Source organism: Lissotriton vulgaris, chromosome 11 (genome assembly GCF_964263255.1).
Source record: "Lissotriton vulgaris chromosome 11, aLisVul1.2, whole genome shotgun sequence".
In the NCBI taxonomy this organism is placed as follows: domain Eukaryota; kingdom Metazoa; phylum Chordata; class Amphibia; order Caudata; family Salamandridae; genus Lissotriton; species Lissotriton vulgaris.
The window spans coordinates 114,991,110-115,005,955 of record NC_141699.1 but is presented as its reverse complement, the minus strand read 5'-3'; the positions used below and the strand labels follow the sequence as shown (position 1 = coordinate 115,005,955).

Sequence of the window (14,846 nt, the reverse complement as noted above, 5' to 3'; positions counted from 1 at the left end):
CTTTCTCTCTGCCCACCGCTCTCTGCCCAGCCTGTCTCTGCCCACCACTCTGCCCAGCCTGTCTCTGCCCACCTCTCTCTGCCCAGTTTCTACCCACCTACTTGGTCCTGGCTCTCTGTCCCTCCTACGTCCCCGTTCATCTCTCGCCCCCCTCCCTGTGCCCTCGCCTCCTCTTCGCCCCGCCCCTCTCTGTCCTGTCCCTTTCCTCCTCCAGTCCGGGGACAGTGAGGGATGCGGGGAGGATGCAGTCGGCGCGCGCCGGGGCAGGGAGCGGACCCCCCGGCCTCTTCTTCCACATCTGACCCCTCCTGCTCTCTGATTTTCTCCCCAAGGGACGTTAATGGGGCCCCCGGAGACGGGGCCCCTGTAGCCCGGGGCCGGTCCGGCGGGCTATGGGCAACTGCGTCAAGCCGCCTCTGCGAAACCTCTCCAGGAAGGTGAGTGTCTTAGGGGGCACAGCATCCCCGGGGGAGGGGCTGGGGTGGAGGGGTTGGGTGTGGGATGGGGGGTGGGTGGAGGGGTCACAGCCTGGCCCTATGTGTGAGTCCCGCGGTGCGGCCGGGTGTATGTGTGTGTGTGTGTGGGGGGGGGGGGGGGAGGGGGGGGAATGGGACGCAAGAACAGACAGACTGAACCCTAAACACAAAGAGAGAAAGTGACAGCCCCCCAGAGAGACTCGACTACGAGAAAGCGACAGTCATAACCACTGGAGGGACACGACTGGAAGAAAGTGACAGCCACGACCACTAGAGAGCCTCGACTGAGAAAAAGTGACAGACGCGACCACTAGAGAGACTCGACTAAGAGAAAGTGACAGCCCTGCCCCCTAGAGAGACTCGACTCGGAGGAAGTGACAGCCCAGACCACAGGAGAGACTCGACTGACAGAAAGGGACAGACCAGACCACTAGAGAGATTCGACCGAGAGAAAGTGACAGCCCCACAACTGAGGCGAATCTACTGGGGGTGGAGAGACATCAAGGAAACATCACAGGAAAACAACGGCAGAGCGGCCGCAGAGTGACAGTCGACTGCGGGAAAGTGACAGCCTGCCCCTGAGGCGAATTTACTGGGGTAAAAACTGACAGATCAGAGACGGATGCAAATGTATTGGGGGCGGTGAGGGCTGACAGAGCTTAAACGGAGTTGCATCTACTAGGGCAGAAAGTAGCAGCCTGCCCCCGAAGCTGTTGCCCGAGCATCCTAGCGGCAGCCGCCGGGGCAGAAGCTGCGGGCAGGATAGGGCTGTACCCCGGGGGCACGTGCAAAGCAAAGGCAAGCGGCTGACCAACATCTTGGTTGTTTAACACACTTGAATAGCGTTCATTAGGTTGAAAGCGTTTCTTGGCGCCGAGCTTAACTAGTGAGGCGGGAAGGGGGCGTCGAAGCAGCCCTGTCACAAGGAGAATCTAAAGGCAGTTTCCAGCACCGATCCTGTATAGTAAGTATTAGCGGGGCTGGCGACCGTAACAGGGCACTAGTAGCGCCTGCCACAGGTGTTAACATGCATACGGGTCATGGAACCGTGCCTGCGCTTCTCAGCAGGACTGATGTACCTTTAACAGAACCGTGCCTGTAAATGTAAATGTATAGGCATTTATATAGCGCACTACTTACCCGGAGGGTCCCAAGGCGCTTCGACCGCTGCGAAACCCTTCCTGGCTTCCCTGAGAGATGGTCCCTTAATGGGTATCTCCAGGGTGCGACCAGGCATCCCCGGCGGTCTGGTGGGGCCGTTAGTGAAGATGAGGCAAGCTAATGCCCAGAGTTGCCGAGTGTGATCGCTGATCAGAGTGGGCACCGAGGCGAGAGAATTATCGAGTCCGCTGACCCTGGTCCAGAAACCTGCCGCGCCGGGAATCGAACCCTGGTCCCGGGCCGTCCTCTGCTCTCGGGTCTGCCGCCTCTAACCAGTGAGCCACACTACCTGCACTTCTCAGCAGGGCTGCTGTACCTTTAACAGAACCGTGCCTGCACTTCTCAGCAGGGCTGCTGTACCTTTAACAGAACCGGGCCTGCACATCTCAGCAGGGCTGTGGTACCTTTAACGGAACCGTGCCTGCACGTCTCAGCAGGGCTGCTGTACCTTTCACGGAACCGTGCCTGCATTTCTCAGCAGGGCTGCGGTACCTTTAACTGAACCGTGCCTGCACTTCTCAGTAGGGCTGTGGTACCTTTAACGGAACCAGGCCTGCACATCTCAGCAGGGCTGCTGTACCTTTAACGGAACCGGGCCTGCACGTCTCAGCAGGGCTGCTGTACCTTTCACGGAACCGGGCCTGCACGTCTCAGCAGGGCTGCTGTACCTTTAACGGAACCGGGCCTGCACTTCTCAGCAGGGCTGTGGTATCCTTAACGGAAGCGGCCTGCACTTATCAGCAGAGCTGCGGTACCTTTACGGAACCGGGCCTGCACTTCTCAGCAGGGCTGCGGTACCTTTAACGGAACCATGCCTGCATTTCTCAGCAGGGCTGCGGTACCTTTAACTGAACCGTGCCTGCACTTCTCAGCAGGGCTGCGGTACCTTTAACTGAACCGTGCCTGCACTTCTCAGCAGGGCTGCGGTACCTTTAACTGAACCGTGCCTGCACTTCTCAGCAGGGCTGCGGTACCTTTAACTGAACCGTGCCTGCACTTCTCAGCAGGGCTGCGGTACCTTTAACTGAACCGTGCCTGCACTTCTCAGCAGGGCTGCGGTACCTTTAACTGAACCGTGCCTGCACTTCTCAGCAGGGCTGCGGTACCTTTAACTGAACCGTGCCTGCACTTCTCAGCAGGGCTGCTGTATCCTTAACGGAAGCGCGCCTGCACTTATCAGCAGAGCTGCGGTACCTTTAACGGAACCGGGCCTGCACTTCTCAGCAGGGCTGCTGTATCCTTAACGGAAGCGCGCCTGCACTTATCAGCAGAGCTGCGGTACCTTTAACGGAACCGGGCCTGCACTTCTCAGCAGGACAGTTGTACCTTTAACGGAAAGCAGGACTGCTGTACCTTTAACAGAACTATACCTCTATTTCTCTGCAGGGCCCATTTAACTTTAGTGGAGCAGTGCCTGCATTTCTCAGCATCTATAACTTCAAGGGTACCGACCGTAGCTGCACTTCTCAGGAGGGATCTTATACCTTTAATGGAACCGCGCCTGTGCTTCTCAGCAGGGCTGCTGTACCTTTAAGCAGGGCACGAGTCGGGGGAACACGTGGATATACGGCGTCCAGCCACTATTTTCACAGAGTGAACACCGTCCACCCTTCCAAGAATGTGTGCCCCACCGAATAGTAAGCTGAACTTGTCCCACACCAGAACACATTCTGCAGCGCCTGCACGTTGTTGTCTGCTTTCGATCAATGGGGCTTTCTTATTTTAGACTCTTACTGGCCCATAACAAAGGCCAAATTTGAGGGGTCATCAGGCCTCCTTTTGTTGGAGTCTCGTGGCTGGGAGCCCTCAGGAGCATCACACCTGGTGCAAATGCTGAACTTTGTTCAGACTCTGTTTACCAGATATGCATGCATTGTAAGAATGACAAATGTGTTGGTCTCTCTCTTCCAGTATTTACACAAAATAAATGTCATTTATATAGCGCTACTACCCATGAGGAGGCGTTGAAATAATTTGTTACCACCATTTTTTCTTGTATAATGGGTACTCGTCCCTAAGCAGAGTGTCAGAGCACTTTACATGACACGTGCATATTAAAGTCGTGGCTTGTGATGCCACTTCCTATGATGTCAATTCCTGTGATGTCACATGTAATGTCACGCGCCGTGATGTTACGCACCATGATGTCACTTGCATACTGCCTAACTAGGTTAGTCCCTCACTTCTTTTTTTATTTAGGTCTTGTGCCCTGCCTTTAAGGGAACTTTACCTTCACTTGTCAGCAGGGCTGCTATAAATTTAACAGATCCATACCTTCAATTCTCAGCAGGTACATGTACCTGCACTTTTCAGCAGGATTGCTATAATTTAGCAGCATCCTACCAGCGCTTCTCTGCAGGGCTGCCATACCTTTAAAAGAGCCATACATGCACTTCTTAGCATGGCCTCTGTACCTTTAGTGCACTATACCTATACTTCTTTGAAGGGTGCCATGCCTGCCCTGTACCTGCACTTCTCAGCAGGCCTCCTATGTACTCTCAAGGGAGTGCTTTCTGCAGTTCTCAGGTGAGAGTTCACATGGTTACAGGAGCACTTCCGGTATTTCTCAGCAGGGCTGGTGTACTCTGAAAGGTTCGGTACCTGCACTTCTCGCGAGGAGTCAGGGGCTGCCAGATAGAGTCGTCACGGGTCATTCTATTTCAACCAATGACGTCAGTAGCTCGGCACTTATTGGGCTGGAGGAACCAGGGCAGTGAGTGGGAGCAGCAGGCAGTGCTCAGGCCTTAGAGAGATAGTGCCCTCCTGACATCATCACAGACATCCCTAGCATGGATGGTTAAAGGGGGCACGTGACTGCAGTCCCGCCCACCAGGAGAGCAACGAACCACAGGGTATGTGACGGCAGCCCTACCCCCACTCCACCCAAAAGACATTGAAAGATAATGTGACAGGAGCCCTATTTTCCCTGGGGCGAGAAGGGATTGAAATAACATGTGACAGCAGCCCTACCCCCAGAGAAAGAAGGTATTGAAACATGTGACAGCAGCCTTAACCCCACTCCATCCCAAGGTGAGAAGGGATTGAAAGAGCCTGTGACAGCAGCCTTAACCCCACTCCATCCCAAGGTGAGAAGGGATTGAAAGAGCCTGTGACAGCAGCCCTACCCCCAGAGGGAGAAGGGATTGAAACAACATGTGACAGCAGCCCTAACCCCACTCCATCCCAAGGCGAGAAGGGATTGAAAGAGCCTGTGACAGCAGCCCTACCCCCAGGGCGAGAAGCGATTGAAAGAGCCTGTGACAGCAGCCCTACCCCCAGAGGGAGAAGGGATTGAAACAACATGTGACAGCAGCCCTACCCCCACTCCATCCCAAGGCGAGAAGGGATAGAAAGAGCCTGTGACAGCAGCCCTACCCCCAGAGAGAGAATGGATTGAATGAGCCTGTGACAGCAGCCCTACCCTCAGAGAGAGAATGGATTGAAAGAGCCTGTGACAGCAGCCCTACCCAAAGGGCGAAAAGGAATTGAAAGAGCCTGTGACAGCAGCCCTAACCCCTGCAGGGAGAAGGGATTAAAAGTGCCTGTGATAGCAGCCCTACCCTCAGGATGAGGAGGGATTGAAAGAGTCTGTGACAGCAGCCCTACCCCCAGAGAGAGAAGGGATTGAAGGAGCCTGTGACAGCAGCCCTACCCCCAGAGAGAGAAGGGATTGAAAGAGCCTGTGACAGCAGCCCTAACCCCACTCCATCCCAAGGCGAGAAGGGATTGAAAGAGCCTGTGACAGCAGCCCTACCCCCAGGTGCGAGAAGGGATTGAAAGAGCCTGTGACGGGGAGGAGCCAAGATGGCGGACGGACCAGACGTGTGAGCTCCCGGCTCCGCAACCCGCCTGTTCTTTTCACAAAATCCTGATATCCCCTCTTACCTACAATGCGTGCAGATGCAGCCACGAACGTGTAGATGCTGACCGCGTCCTGCCAATATCCCTGCCGGCTGTTTTGGGGGCGGATTTCGATGGTCTGAGGACTCCCGGCTCTGCCCCTGGACTCTGCCCCGACCGCCGCCGCCGGGCGCCGCTGGTCGTGCTCGGTGGGACGGGCTGAGGCGGAGCCGCCGATTCAGGATCCGTGGATGACTGCAGTGGTGGGCAGACCGGCGAGGCTGCCTTCGGCGACGGAGTGGGTGCTCGCGGGGCTGGGGCGGTGTGGCGACGCTTCCTTTGTTGTGCGGCCATTACCCTGAGCAGCCTCCATTTTGGGACGCCTCTTCCGCCGCGTCTCACCCGCACCTACAGAGAACGCGGGGGTCTTCTCACTGTACAGGTACCGGATTGCGTGCTGTGTCGCCTTTGGTGGCCCTAACTGCTGTCCCTGCTGGATGTTGAGTCGCCCCCCCCCCCTCCGCTGTGGATTAACCGCGGGGACGATGGAGGCGCTTGTCTGCCGAACCGGTGAGGCGACGGTCCCCTCATCCCCAGTGCTCGCTGCCCGGCCTTCTCTCGAATTGGTAGGTGCTTCGGTGACGTCGCTGCAAAGTGCTCACCGGCCGCTGCGGGGGAAAGCCTTGAACTGTGCTGACATCCTGATGGCCCTTGCAGACCTGAGGGCGACATGGCAACGGAACACCCAAGAGCTGGAGCGAAAGATTGAAGGAACTGTTTCTCACTGTGAGCGACGGCGGCTGGCTGATCCCTTATTGCCTTTCATTCCACTCGCGGTGGATACAATGTTGCTGCACGAGCCTGTCGAACGTTCTGTCCCTGGCTACTGTATTGAAGGTTCCCTTACTGACGACGCTGTAGCTACAAAGTCTCCTCTCACTACGGCACCTGAGACTTTGCCTCTGCCAGTGCTATCATGGCCTTTTTTGCAATACTGGTATATTTGCAGTTATGCTGTGGGAAAAGTGCTTGTCATGGTGGACATGGTGGTGGACGGTGACTGGGAACGATCATTTCCTCTCCCTCTGTTCCTTCTTTATCGAGAGCGGCCATCTTGCTCCTTTGTTCTGACTGCGGTGTGCACACGGAGGCGCCTATGCTTGGGAAGGTTCCAACGTTCAGGCCAGGGCTGAAGCGCTCTTTCTCGCTGATTTTGCCTGCTCGTCTGACTGTGACCCGGACTGGACTGCTTGCCGACCTGATGGTGTTGATACATTTGTGAAACCCCCTATTTCAAACTGTAATTGCTATTCTTTGGCGCGCTTATTTTATTTCGGGTCGTAATTACGGCATTCCTGGCGCTGACTCTGTCTGATTGGCTAGCGGAGACCCGGACTGAACTGATGCCTTGGTATTGTTAATGTGCTCTGTGTAATGTTTTCCCACATAAGGTTGCTTGCTGGGCGCATTTGCTGGTTCATATCTATGGGGAGGGATTTCTGTGGTCAGGTAGCCCGATGATAGGTGCTGATGGCGACGTCTTCCTTGGATTTTTAAATGTTCTGCTGACTCGCACCTGAACTGTCTTACCCCTTAGATGCATTGTGCGACTATACTGTTGCTATTAGTCTTCTTTAATGGATGCAAATGCTTTGTACTTCTTCATGCGCTTCTTTTTGGGTCTGTCTGAGGTCGGGTCAGGGCTAGGTTCTCCTTGCACTGTCGGTTGCTGGGTGGGTGGGACCGGGATTGGAAGTTGTACATTCTTGCTTAAGTCGCACAGGTTATGATGTCTTTCCCTAACTGCTTTTGTATTAATAGCTGGCTTTCAATGATTGCAAATTGTGTGGGGACGGGGTTTCTGACTGGGGTACTGGGAATGGCTTGATTGGCTCCTCCTCCCGCTTCACTTGTGGTTTTTTGAGGGTTGCAGATTGGGGTGGCCTTTTCTCACTCTCTATATTTCATGGTAACATTTCATTATTTTTCTTCCTTCTTCTTTCTTCTTCCTTTGCTTGAACTATATTTCGGGTTCTTTATGGGGCGACAGGCACATTGTCGGGGGGGGTAGGCCGTAGCCTCCGCGTTGGTGCAGGGTGGGGGGGTAGATTTAATTTTCGTATTTAGTTTCTATGGGCCTTTTCTCTTCTTTTCCTGCGCTTTCTTATACTGTTTCCTTTCTGGGTCTGTGATAGAGGATGGTTGGGAGTGGGTGGCACTGGGAGCGGCACGAATTTGACTTCTGCTGTGCGCTTTGTTTTTTATTGTTCTGCCGCTTTGAAGAAGAGCTCTATGTAATTGTTGTCACTTATATTGTTGCCTATTCATGTGGACTCAATGTACGGACTCGGATCTCCTTTATACCTATCCTTTATTGACTTTTATTTTATCAAAAACTTTAAAATTTGACCTCATTGATCCTCCTCCCTGGCGGCGTGTCCTTTCCAGTGTAACTGTTATTAATAGTTCTTGTATCACTTGATACCGCCGGAATACCGTAATGTTGACACCTGTGCTCATAAGTCTTGTGGCCGGCCGGATGGTTGTAGGCCCGTATTTGTTTTTCTGCAACATGCACAATAAAGGTCTTCAAAAATTTTTTAAAAAAAAGAAAGAGCCTGTGACAGCAGCCCTACCCCCAGATGGAGAAGGGATTGAAACAACATATAACAGCAGCCCTACCCCCACTCCATCCCAAGGCGAATAGGGATTGAAAGAGCCGGTGACAGCAGCCCTACCCCCAGAGGGAGAAGGGATTGAAAGAGCCTGTAACAGCAGCCCTACCCCCAGGGCGAGAAGGGATTGAAAGAGCCTGTGACAGCAACCCTACCCCCAGATTGAAATAGCATGTGACAGCATTCCTGCTGCCAGGGGTGTAGGAATTGGGGAGCACATGATAGCAGGCCTACCACAAGGTTTTCAGGGCACTAGAGGGTTTGTGACTGCTGTCCTGCCTCCAGGAGGAGAAGGGATTGAAAGAAAAATATAAACAAATAACCTTCATATCATAAAGATATTATTTCTCTTGTTAAGCAGCAGAACATAGAGCTAAGGAAGGTTCCCCACATATCGTTGAGTTTCTCAATGCAATCTTTCATTTTACAAAAACAGATTTTCCTTTGAGCGTAGAGAAAGCATTTCTTGCAGCAATTCAGATTCATCCAAACAAGATGTGTTATTTCAAGTTCCTAGAAGTATTTTCTTTCCAGTTGATGTTTTTACCATCCATATTTCAGACCAGCCCAAATACCTGTAAGATAATAAACTTCACAGCTCAGCTCTGAATCAACTCAAACTGGTAGAGGACGGGGCTGCTGGCTCCTACGGAATTCCCCAATCAGGAAGGCCTTCATGCCCTTAGGGTCAGACACTCAGGGGTGGCCTGTGGTTCTTTTTCCAGCTAAACATTTCTTTTCAGGGTCATCACAAAGGGAGGGCAACAAATGCTCTTTGCGTCACGTCCTTTTTTGGGACTCCGCACTCCTCTTACAACAGGTATTTACTTTAAAAACAAGAGGTCTCGTGCTGCCCTTGTGGTGCTGCGCACTGCAACCCTAGGCGCGAGACCTAAAAAGACAGCCTTGAAGTTTTTTTTGTGCTAACAGATCAACACCACTAGGGGGCGCCAACATACCCTGTTTCCCCTTTTCTTTAATTATGCTTCCTTAATTGTGAACTCGTCATTGGATTGGCAAACTAAGAGGGGTTCAATTGAAGATTTAGCCCCCGTCCAACAATAGCTTCTTGTCTAGATGTCTAGGTATTTCTTCCTTTACAGCAGGAGTTAACTTTCTCTCACAATTACTCCCTTTCCCCCATGCCCCGTCACCCTGCTTACACTAAGACATTCACTGCACTCTACAACTCAGGCCCCACCTATCTGAACAGTTGCATCCTCTTCCACCAATCATCCAGGCTCATTCGCTCCGCAGGACTCCTACTTGCCAGCATCGCACGCGTAAACAGAACCAGAGAAGGAGGACAGGAGTTCTCTTACATCACTCCTAAAGCCTGGAAAAGACGCTGTCTCCACATGAGAACCTCCTCCTCTCTTCTTGAACTATGCAAGAAACTGAAGATCTGACTTTTAAATTAACCAACCTACTATAGGTAGAGCTAGACATACACACCTGCTGAGGGCCAGTATCAGTGCTTAATTTGAGCCAGTAGTTTCCGATGCTCAGCACCAACACTTGTCAACACTGGCACTTATGACAGTTTGCCACATGGTGGCACTGTGTGTCTACTTTAGAGATGACCACAACAACAGCTGTTTATAAATTAAATATACATTAATAAGACTAATAGCTGTTACCCAGCCATTCTTATAGCTTTGGGTGACTGAATTGTCACACTTAAAGGCGTGTGATGGCCAGTAGTTATATTGGTACTGCCAGGCGCACAACACCCATTGGGCTCACGGGGCTTCAAACCCGCCCCCCCTCTCCCGCCTCCTTCCCCATTGTGTGTGTCAGCCCGGGCTACGACAGCTTCGCGGGCTGGTGAGCATCTAATTGCAGCTGCACCCGAGTACTTAATAGGTCTTTAAAAGACCATTTACTTGTAAATGAGGCTTTTGATGTGTGTTCACCCCTTCTTACAGCCACTCTGTCTATGGTTGGAAGAATTAGCCCGCCCCCCCGAAATATTTTTCACCCCCCCAAAGTGTGGCTCTAGTTGCCTGCCTGGGTACTGCTTTAGCAGGTGTTATGTGTGGTGCGAGCTGAAGCAGCCTCCTGATAGGGCCCTGGCACTTATGTTTTTTTCACAAATTAAGCACTGGCCAGGATGCCCTCGCGGGCGATAGTGCACTGTACAAAGACACATAACATCACGGCCCTGGGTGGCCTGGGAGCGGGCCAGATGCCCAAGTAGTGGATTCATCTCAAATTAATATGGCTTCAATTGCAAAATGCATCGTGCTTGCAGCAGAGCCAGGGATTGCAATAGGGGGGGGGGGGGGAGTAAAAGGGGGCTTCTTGCATCTCATTACGCTTCGGAGGCTAGTCCGGCAGTCACCCAGCTGGCCATGGCATGGCCCCCTTCCAGCAGTCACTTCTGATAATGAGTCTTTGTAAAAGGGATATCAGAGGCCACTGAGCTCCGGTGCCCGCGGGGGCGCCCGTGCCACCAGGGTGGTAGGTCAGGCCTCCCTACTGTCCATCAGAGCCTGCTGCTTTTGCATCACTGGATTTCTTGACAGATGTTCAGACTTTGGGCCTTTGTCCAGTGCTTGTAATGGAAATATAACAGCGAAGGGTCTCTGCATCCCAGATGCCTGTGTGCTACTGAGCCATGCAGGGAATGTCCTATGAAAAGTGCACGTGAGGCCGGCACAGGTATGAGTGGTGGGGAGGGGGCAGGGCAGGGCAGGGGGGGGGGGGGGGTAAGTCGACAGACGAGGGGGTAGGTAAAGTTAAATAGAAAAATGAATAAAACGACTTACCTCGCGTACGCCGCATCGCCGCCAATGCGGCGAGTGCAAGGTAAATGGTTTTATTATTTTTATTTAATTTTACCTATCCTGTCTTCAGATGACTAAGCCCCTCCCCCCACCCTGCCCCGCCTCACCGCTCTTACCTGTGCCGGCCGCTCCTGGAAAAGTATTGGGCCTCTGCTAAGGAGTGCAGGTACTCTCCCTTTCAATTGAAAGAAGTGTAGGAACTGAGTACCTGTGAATGCCGGCCCATTTAAAGCACTGACTATATTTCATTGTATTTTGTATGTACCCGGAGACCCAGGCATGAGGATACACGAACACGGGAAGACAGGGACACTGGGAGTCACAGACACCTGGACAGACGGAAACTGGGAGGCAAGGGCAAGAGGATGCATGGAGACACAGGCACTGGGAGACACAGGCACTGGGAGAGACAGATGCAGGGAGACACAGACACTGGAAGAGACAAATACAGGGAGGCACAACCTCTGGGAGACAAAAGGCGCTGGGAGGCCGGCACTGGGAGAGACAGACACTGAGAGACAGACGCAGGGGGACACAGACACTTGAAGACACAGGCACTGGGAGACGGAGACATAGGTACTGGGAGAGACAGATAAAGAGAGACACAGACACTGGGTGACGTAGGCTTTGGGAGACACGGATACTGGGAGGAGACAGACACAGGTAGACACAGCCACTGGGAGAAGTAGGCTTTGGGAGACACATAAACTGGGAGAGACAGACACAGGGAGCCGCAGCCACTGGGAGACACAGGCACTGGGAGAGACAGACGCAGGGAGACAAAGCAAGAGGATGCATGGACACAAGGACACAGGCACGGGGAGACACAGACACTGGGAGAGACAGACACAGGGAGACACATACATTGGAACACACTGAAACAGGGAGACAAAGGCAAGAGGAAACATGGACGAAGGGAGAAACAGATGTGGGAAGATTCAGGCACACACATGGAAACCGGGAAACACGGGCACAGGAGACACATACAGGGAAACACAATGAACTGGGAGACATGAACAGTGAGAATCAGATGTGGGGAGACACAGGCACACGCATGGAAACTGGGAGACAAAGGCACAGGGAGACACATCCAGGTAACACAATGAACTGGGAGACACAGGCAAAAGCAAACATGAACACATGGAAATACAGACGTGGGAAGACAAGGATAGTAGGAGACACAGATACAAGGAGACAAATACATGGGAACACACTGAAACTGGGATATTCGGGGAAACAGATGCATGGATACATGGAGACACAGACACCAGGAGACGTACACTGGGAGACACAGATGTAGGGGCAAACTCAAACTGGGAGACACAGGCATGAGGATACAGGACCACACCAAAATACCGACACAGGGAGATATGGACAGTGGGAGTTACAGACTTGGTGATAAACAGAAACTGAGAGGCCCGAGCACCAGCATACATTCACACACAGAGACACAGGTCTTGGGAGATATAGACGTGGAAGACAGATGCAGTGAGACACAGGCATGCACACAGAAACTGGGAGAGAGGGGCAAGAGGAAACATGGGCATGCAGAGACACAGATACTGGGAGAGATACACAATTAGACACATGGGGCCCGATTCACAAAAGTAATCTGAGGCAAAATCCTAACTTTGCGACTTTCGGTATTCACAGAAGGCATTTAGGAGTACTAAAGTTAGGGTTTTGTCTCAGTTAAACTTAAGTTGTGGTCTTAAGTTAAACTAAAGACAAACTTAAGTTTAACTGAGACAAAATACTAGTCATAAAGTTAGGATTTTGTCTCAGTTAAACTTAAGTTTGTCTTAAATTTAACATAAGACCAAAACGTAAGATTAACTGAGACAAAATGCTAACTTTACTCCTCCTAAATGCCTTCTGTGAATACCGAAAGTCATAAAGTTAGGATTTTGTCTCAGATTCCTTTTGTGAATCAGGCCCATGGACATAGGGAGACTGACATAGTGGAGATAAGGATATTGAAAGACACAGCTAAGAGGAAACATGAGCACGAGGAGACACAGACACTGGGACACAGGTACATAGGGAGACTGACATTGGAGAGACAGGGATACTGAAAGAGACAGGCAAGAGGATACAGGGACTCACAGGAACACGGACACTGGGCGAGACAGTCTTGAGAACACATGGACCCTGAGAGAGACAGACACACCATCATAGCAAAGGCAGACATGCTACGCAAGTACAAAACAATGTAGCATAACTTGACATTCTGTGGTATAGGCAAGCATCAGTGTGTGTAAAGCCATAACTTTTCTTCCTTGGCATTTAAATTCCCGAACCACATAGGTATTGGGTGTGCGATGGCAGAAAGGTGTTACCTTCTTACCCCAAAACAACACAACAATTGGAGTGTGGACGCGGGGGTGGGTGCTGTCCCCCCACATTCCCTAAAAGGGGGGCCACCCTGCTAGCCAAGAGGGCCCAATGCTCCTGTGTCATGACAAGTGGTGCTGGCCTGTCCCTCGCCACCTTCGCTGTAAGCCAGGCCAAGGGTCTAATTACTTACCTTATTCCCCTTTACTTTGGGTTGCAGTCTTCCTTGTCTCTGTTATTCCTCATTACTTCCAATCCCACTCTTCCATCTAGTAATCGTGAGTTCCACTCGGCGGTCCTCCTGGAGCCGCCAGCACCAAAAAAAATGTATGTCTATGGTATAGGTATAGGATTTGCTATTGGAGAAGACAGGACTTTTTTGCAGACCTGGTGCAAGCAATAGTGAAAAGGATGGCAGGGCCAAACTCATTGCTTACTTACTTTATCAAAAACATATATATATATAACTCTGACTTGGGTGCAATTTTAATACGTCAGTGTAATTCACGTAATTCCTGGAATTTTGTGTTACACTTGTTACGTAAAATTCCTGAAATGTTGCCATCATGTCAAGTTCCATATTTAAACACATTTGCGGTAAAATGTAGCGCAGGAACAATGGAATGACCAAAATGGAGTTCATTTTTAGAGCAATGAGGGCCATATTATCAAGAACGGCAATAACATTATCGCCGCTTTATCGCAGGAAACTGCTGCTAAAGCGGCAATAATGGGCTTGTTAGTATCCCCTTGTGAATTCCATAGAAGCCCAGGTTTGATGTCCTTCACACCAGAACCTGGGCTTCTGTGATAATTCTCAAGGACATATTATCAAGCCCCTTATCGCCGCTTTAGCGGCAGTTTTCTGCAGCTAAAGCGGCCATAAAGTTATCGCTGTTCTTGATAATATGACCCTATGTGTCCAAATTGGATGCGAGGCCAAATTTTGCACTAAAATATATTGCTAATGTCAAATGTACATGTCTCGTCATTATGCATACCTTTTCAGCATTTTACATAATTATGTGAAAGCAAATTGTGTGAATATCACACACCCAACAAGAAACAGGGCCCAAAATCTTTCTAAAGAAGCCGCCACTCATGGCCATTGGTGGGGCTGACCATTTCCACCACTGGCCCCGCCTACTGCCAGCGTGGGCGGTAGTTGGGGCGCCCTGGGCTACGTGAAGGTTTGCTTCAGGCCCCGGTGAGGATTATGGCTTCAGCAGCTATCCCTGAGCTGGAATCAAGGTCCAGATCTGCCACGGTGAACCCTCATGGTGCAGTTTGTCAACAGTAGATACACTTATTACATGTGTGTCCGTGTGCGTCAGTTCAGCAGTCTGCGCGATAGGGGGCAGGAGACTTTCCTGCCAGCCACTTGCCCTGCAAAAAGCTCTCTTCATAGACAGTCAATATGTTTGTTGTTTGAATTGTGTCCTGGCTGGCAGCACTTTGTAAGCCAAATGTGACCCGCTGGGCACTCACAGCTTGACCACAGATGAATCACTCCATCAGGGCACAGGCACACCCAGCATGCCACTTCACAGGGCAAGAATACATATATACTG

The 14,846-nt window shown here is 51.4% G+C and overlaps 1 protein-coding gene across 3 annotated transcripts in view; it reads left to right on the top strand.

Moving 5' to 3' along the window:
* The window catches only part of CABP1 (calcium binding protein 1), a 209,306-nt gene that overhangs the window by 142,910 nt on the left and 51,550 nt on the right, over nt 1-14,846 (top strand). Inside the window, exon 1 of one of the 3 annotated variants that reach the window (XM_086942852.1) lies at nt 215-437. The exons of the other annotated variants lie outside the window; for them this stretch is intronic. Coding sequence (XP_086798978.1) covers nt 393-437 — 45 coding nt within the window. The 5' untranslated portion in view covers nt 215-392. Of the gene's footprint in view, nt 1-214; nt 438-14,846 lie in introns of those variants that run through there. 3 annotated transcript variants of the gene reach the window in all.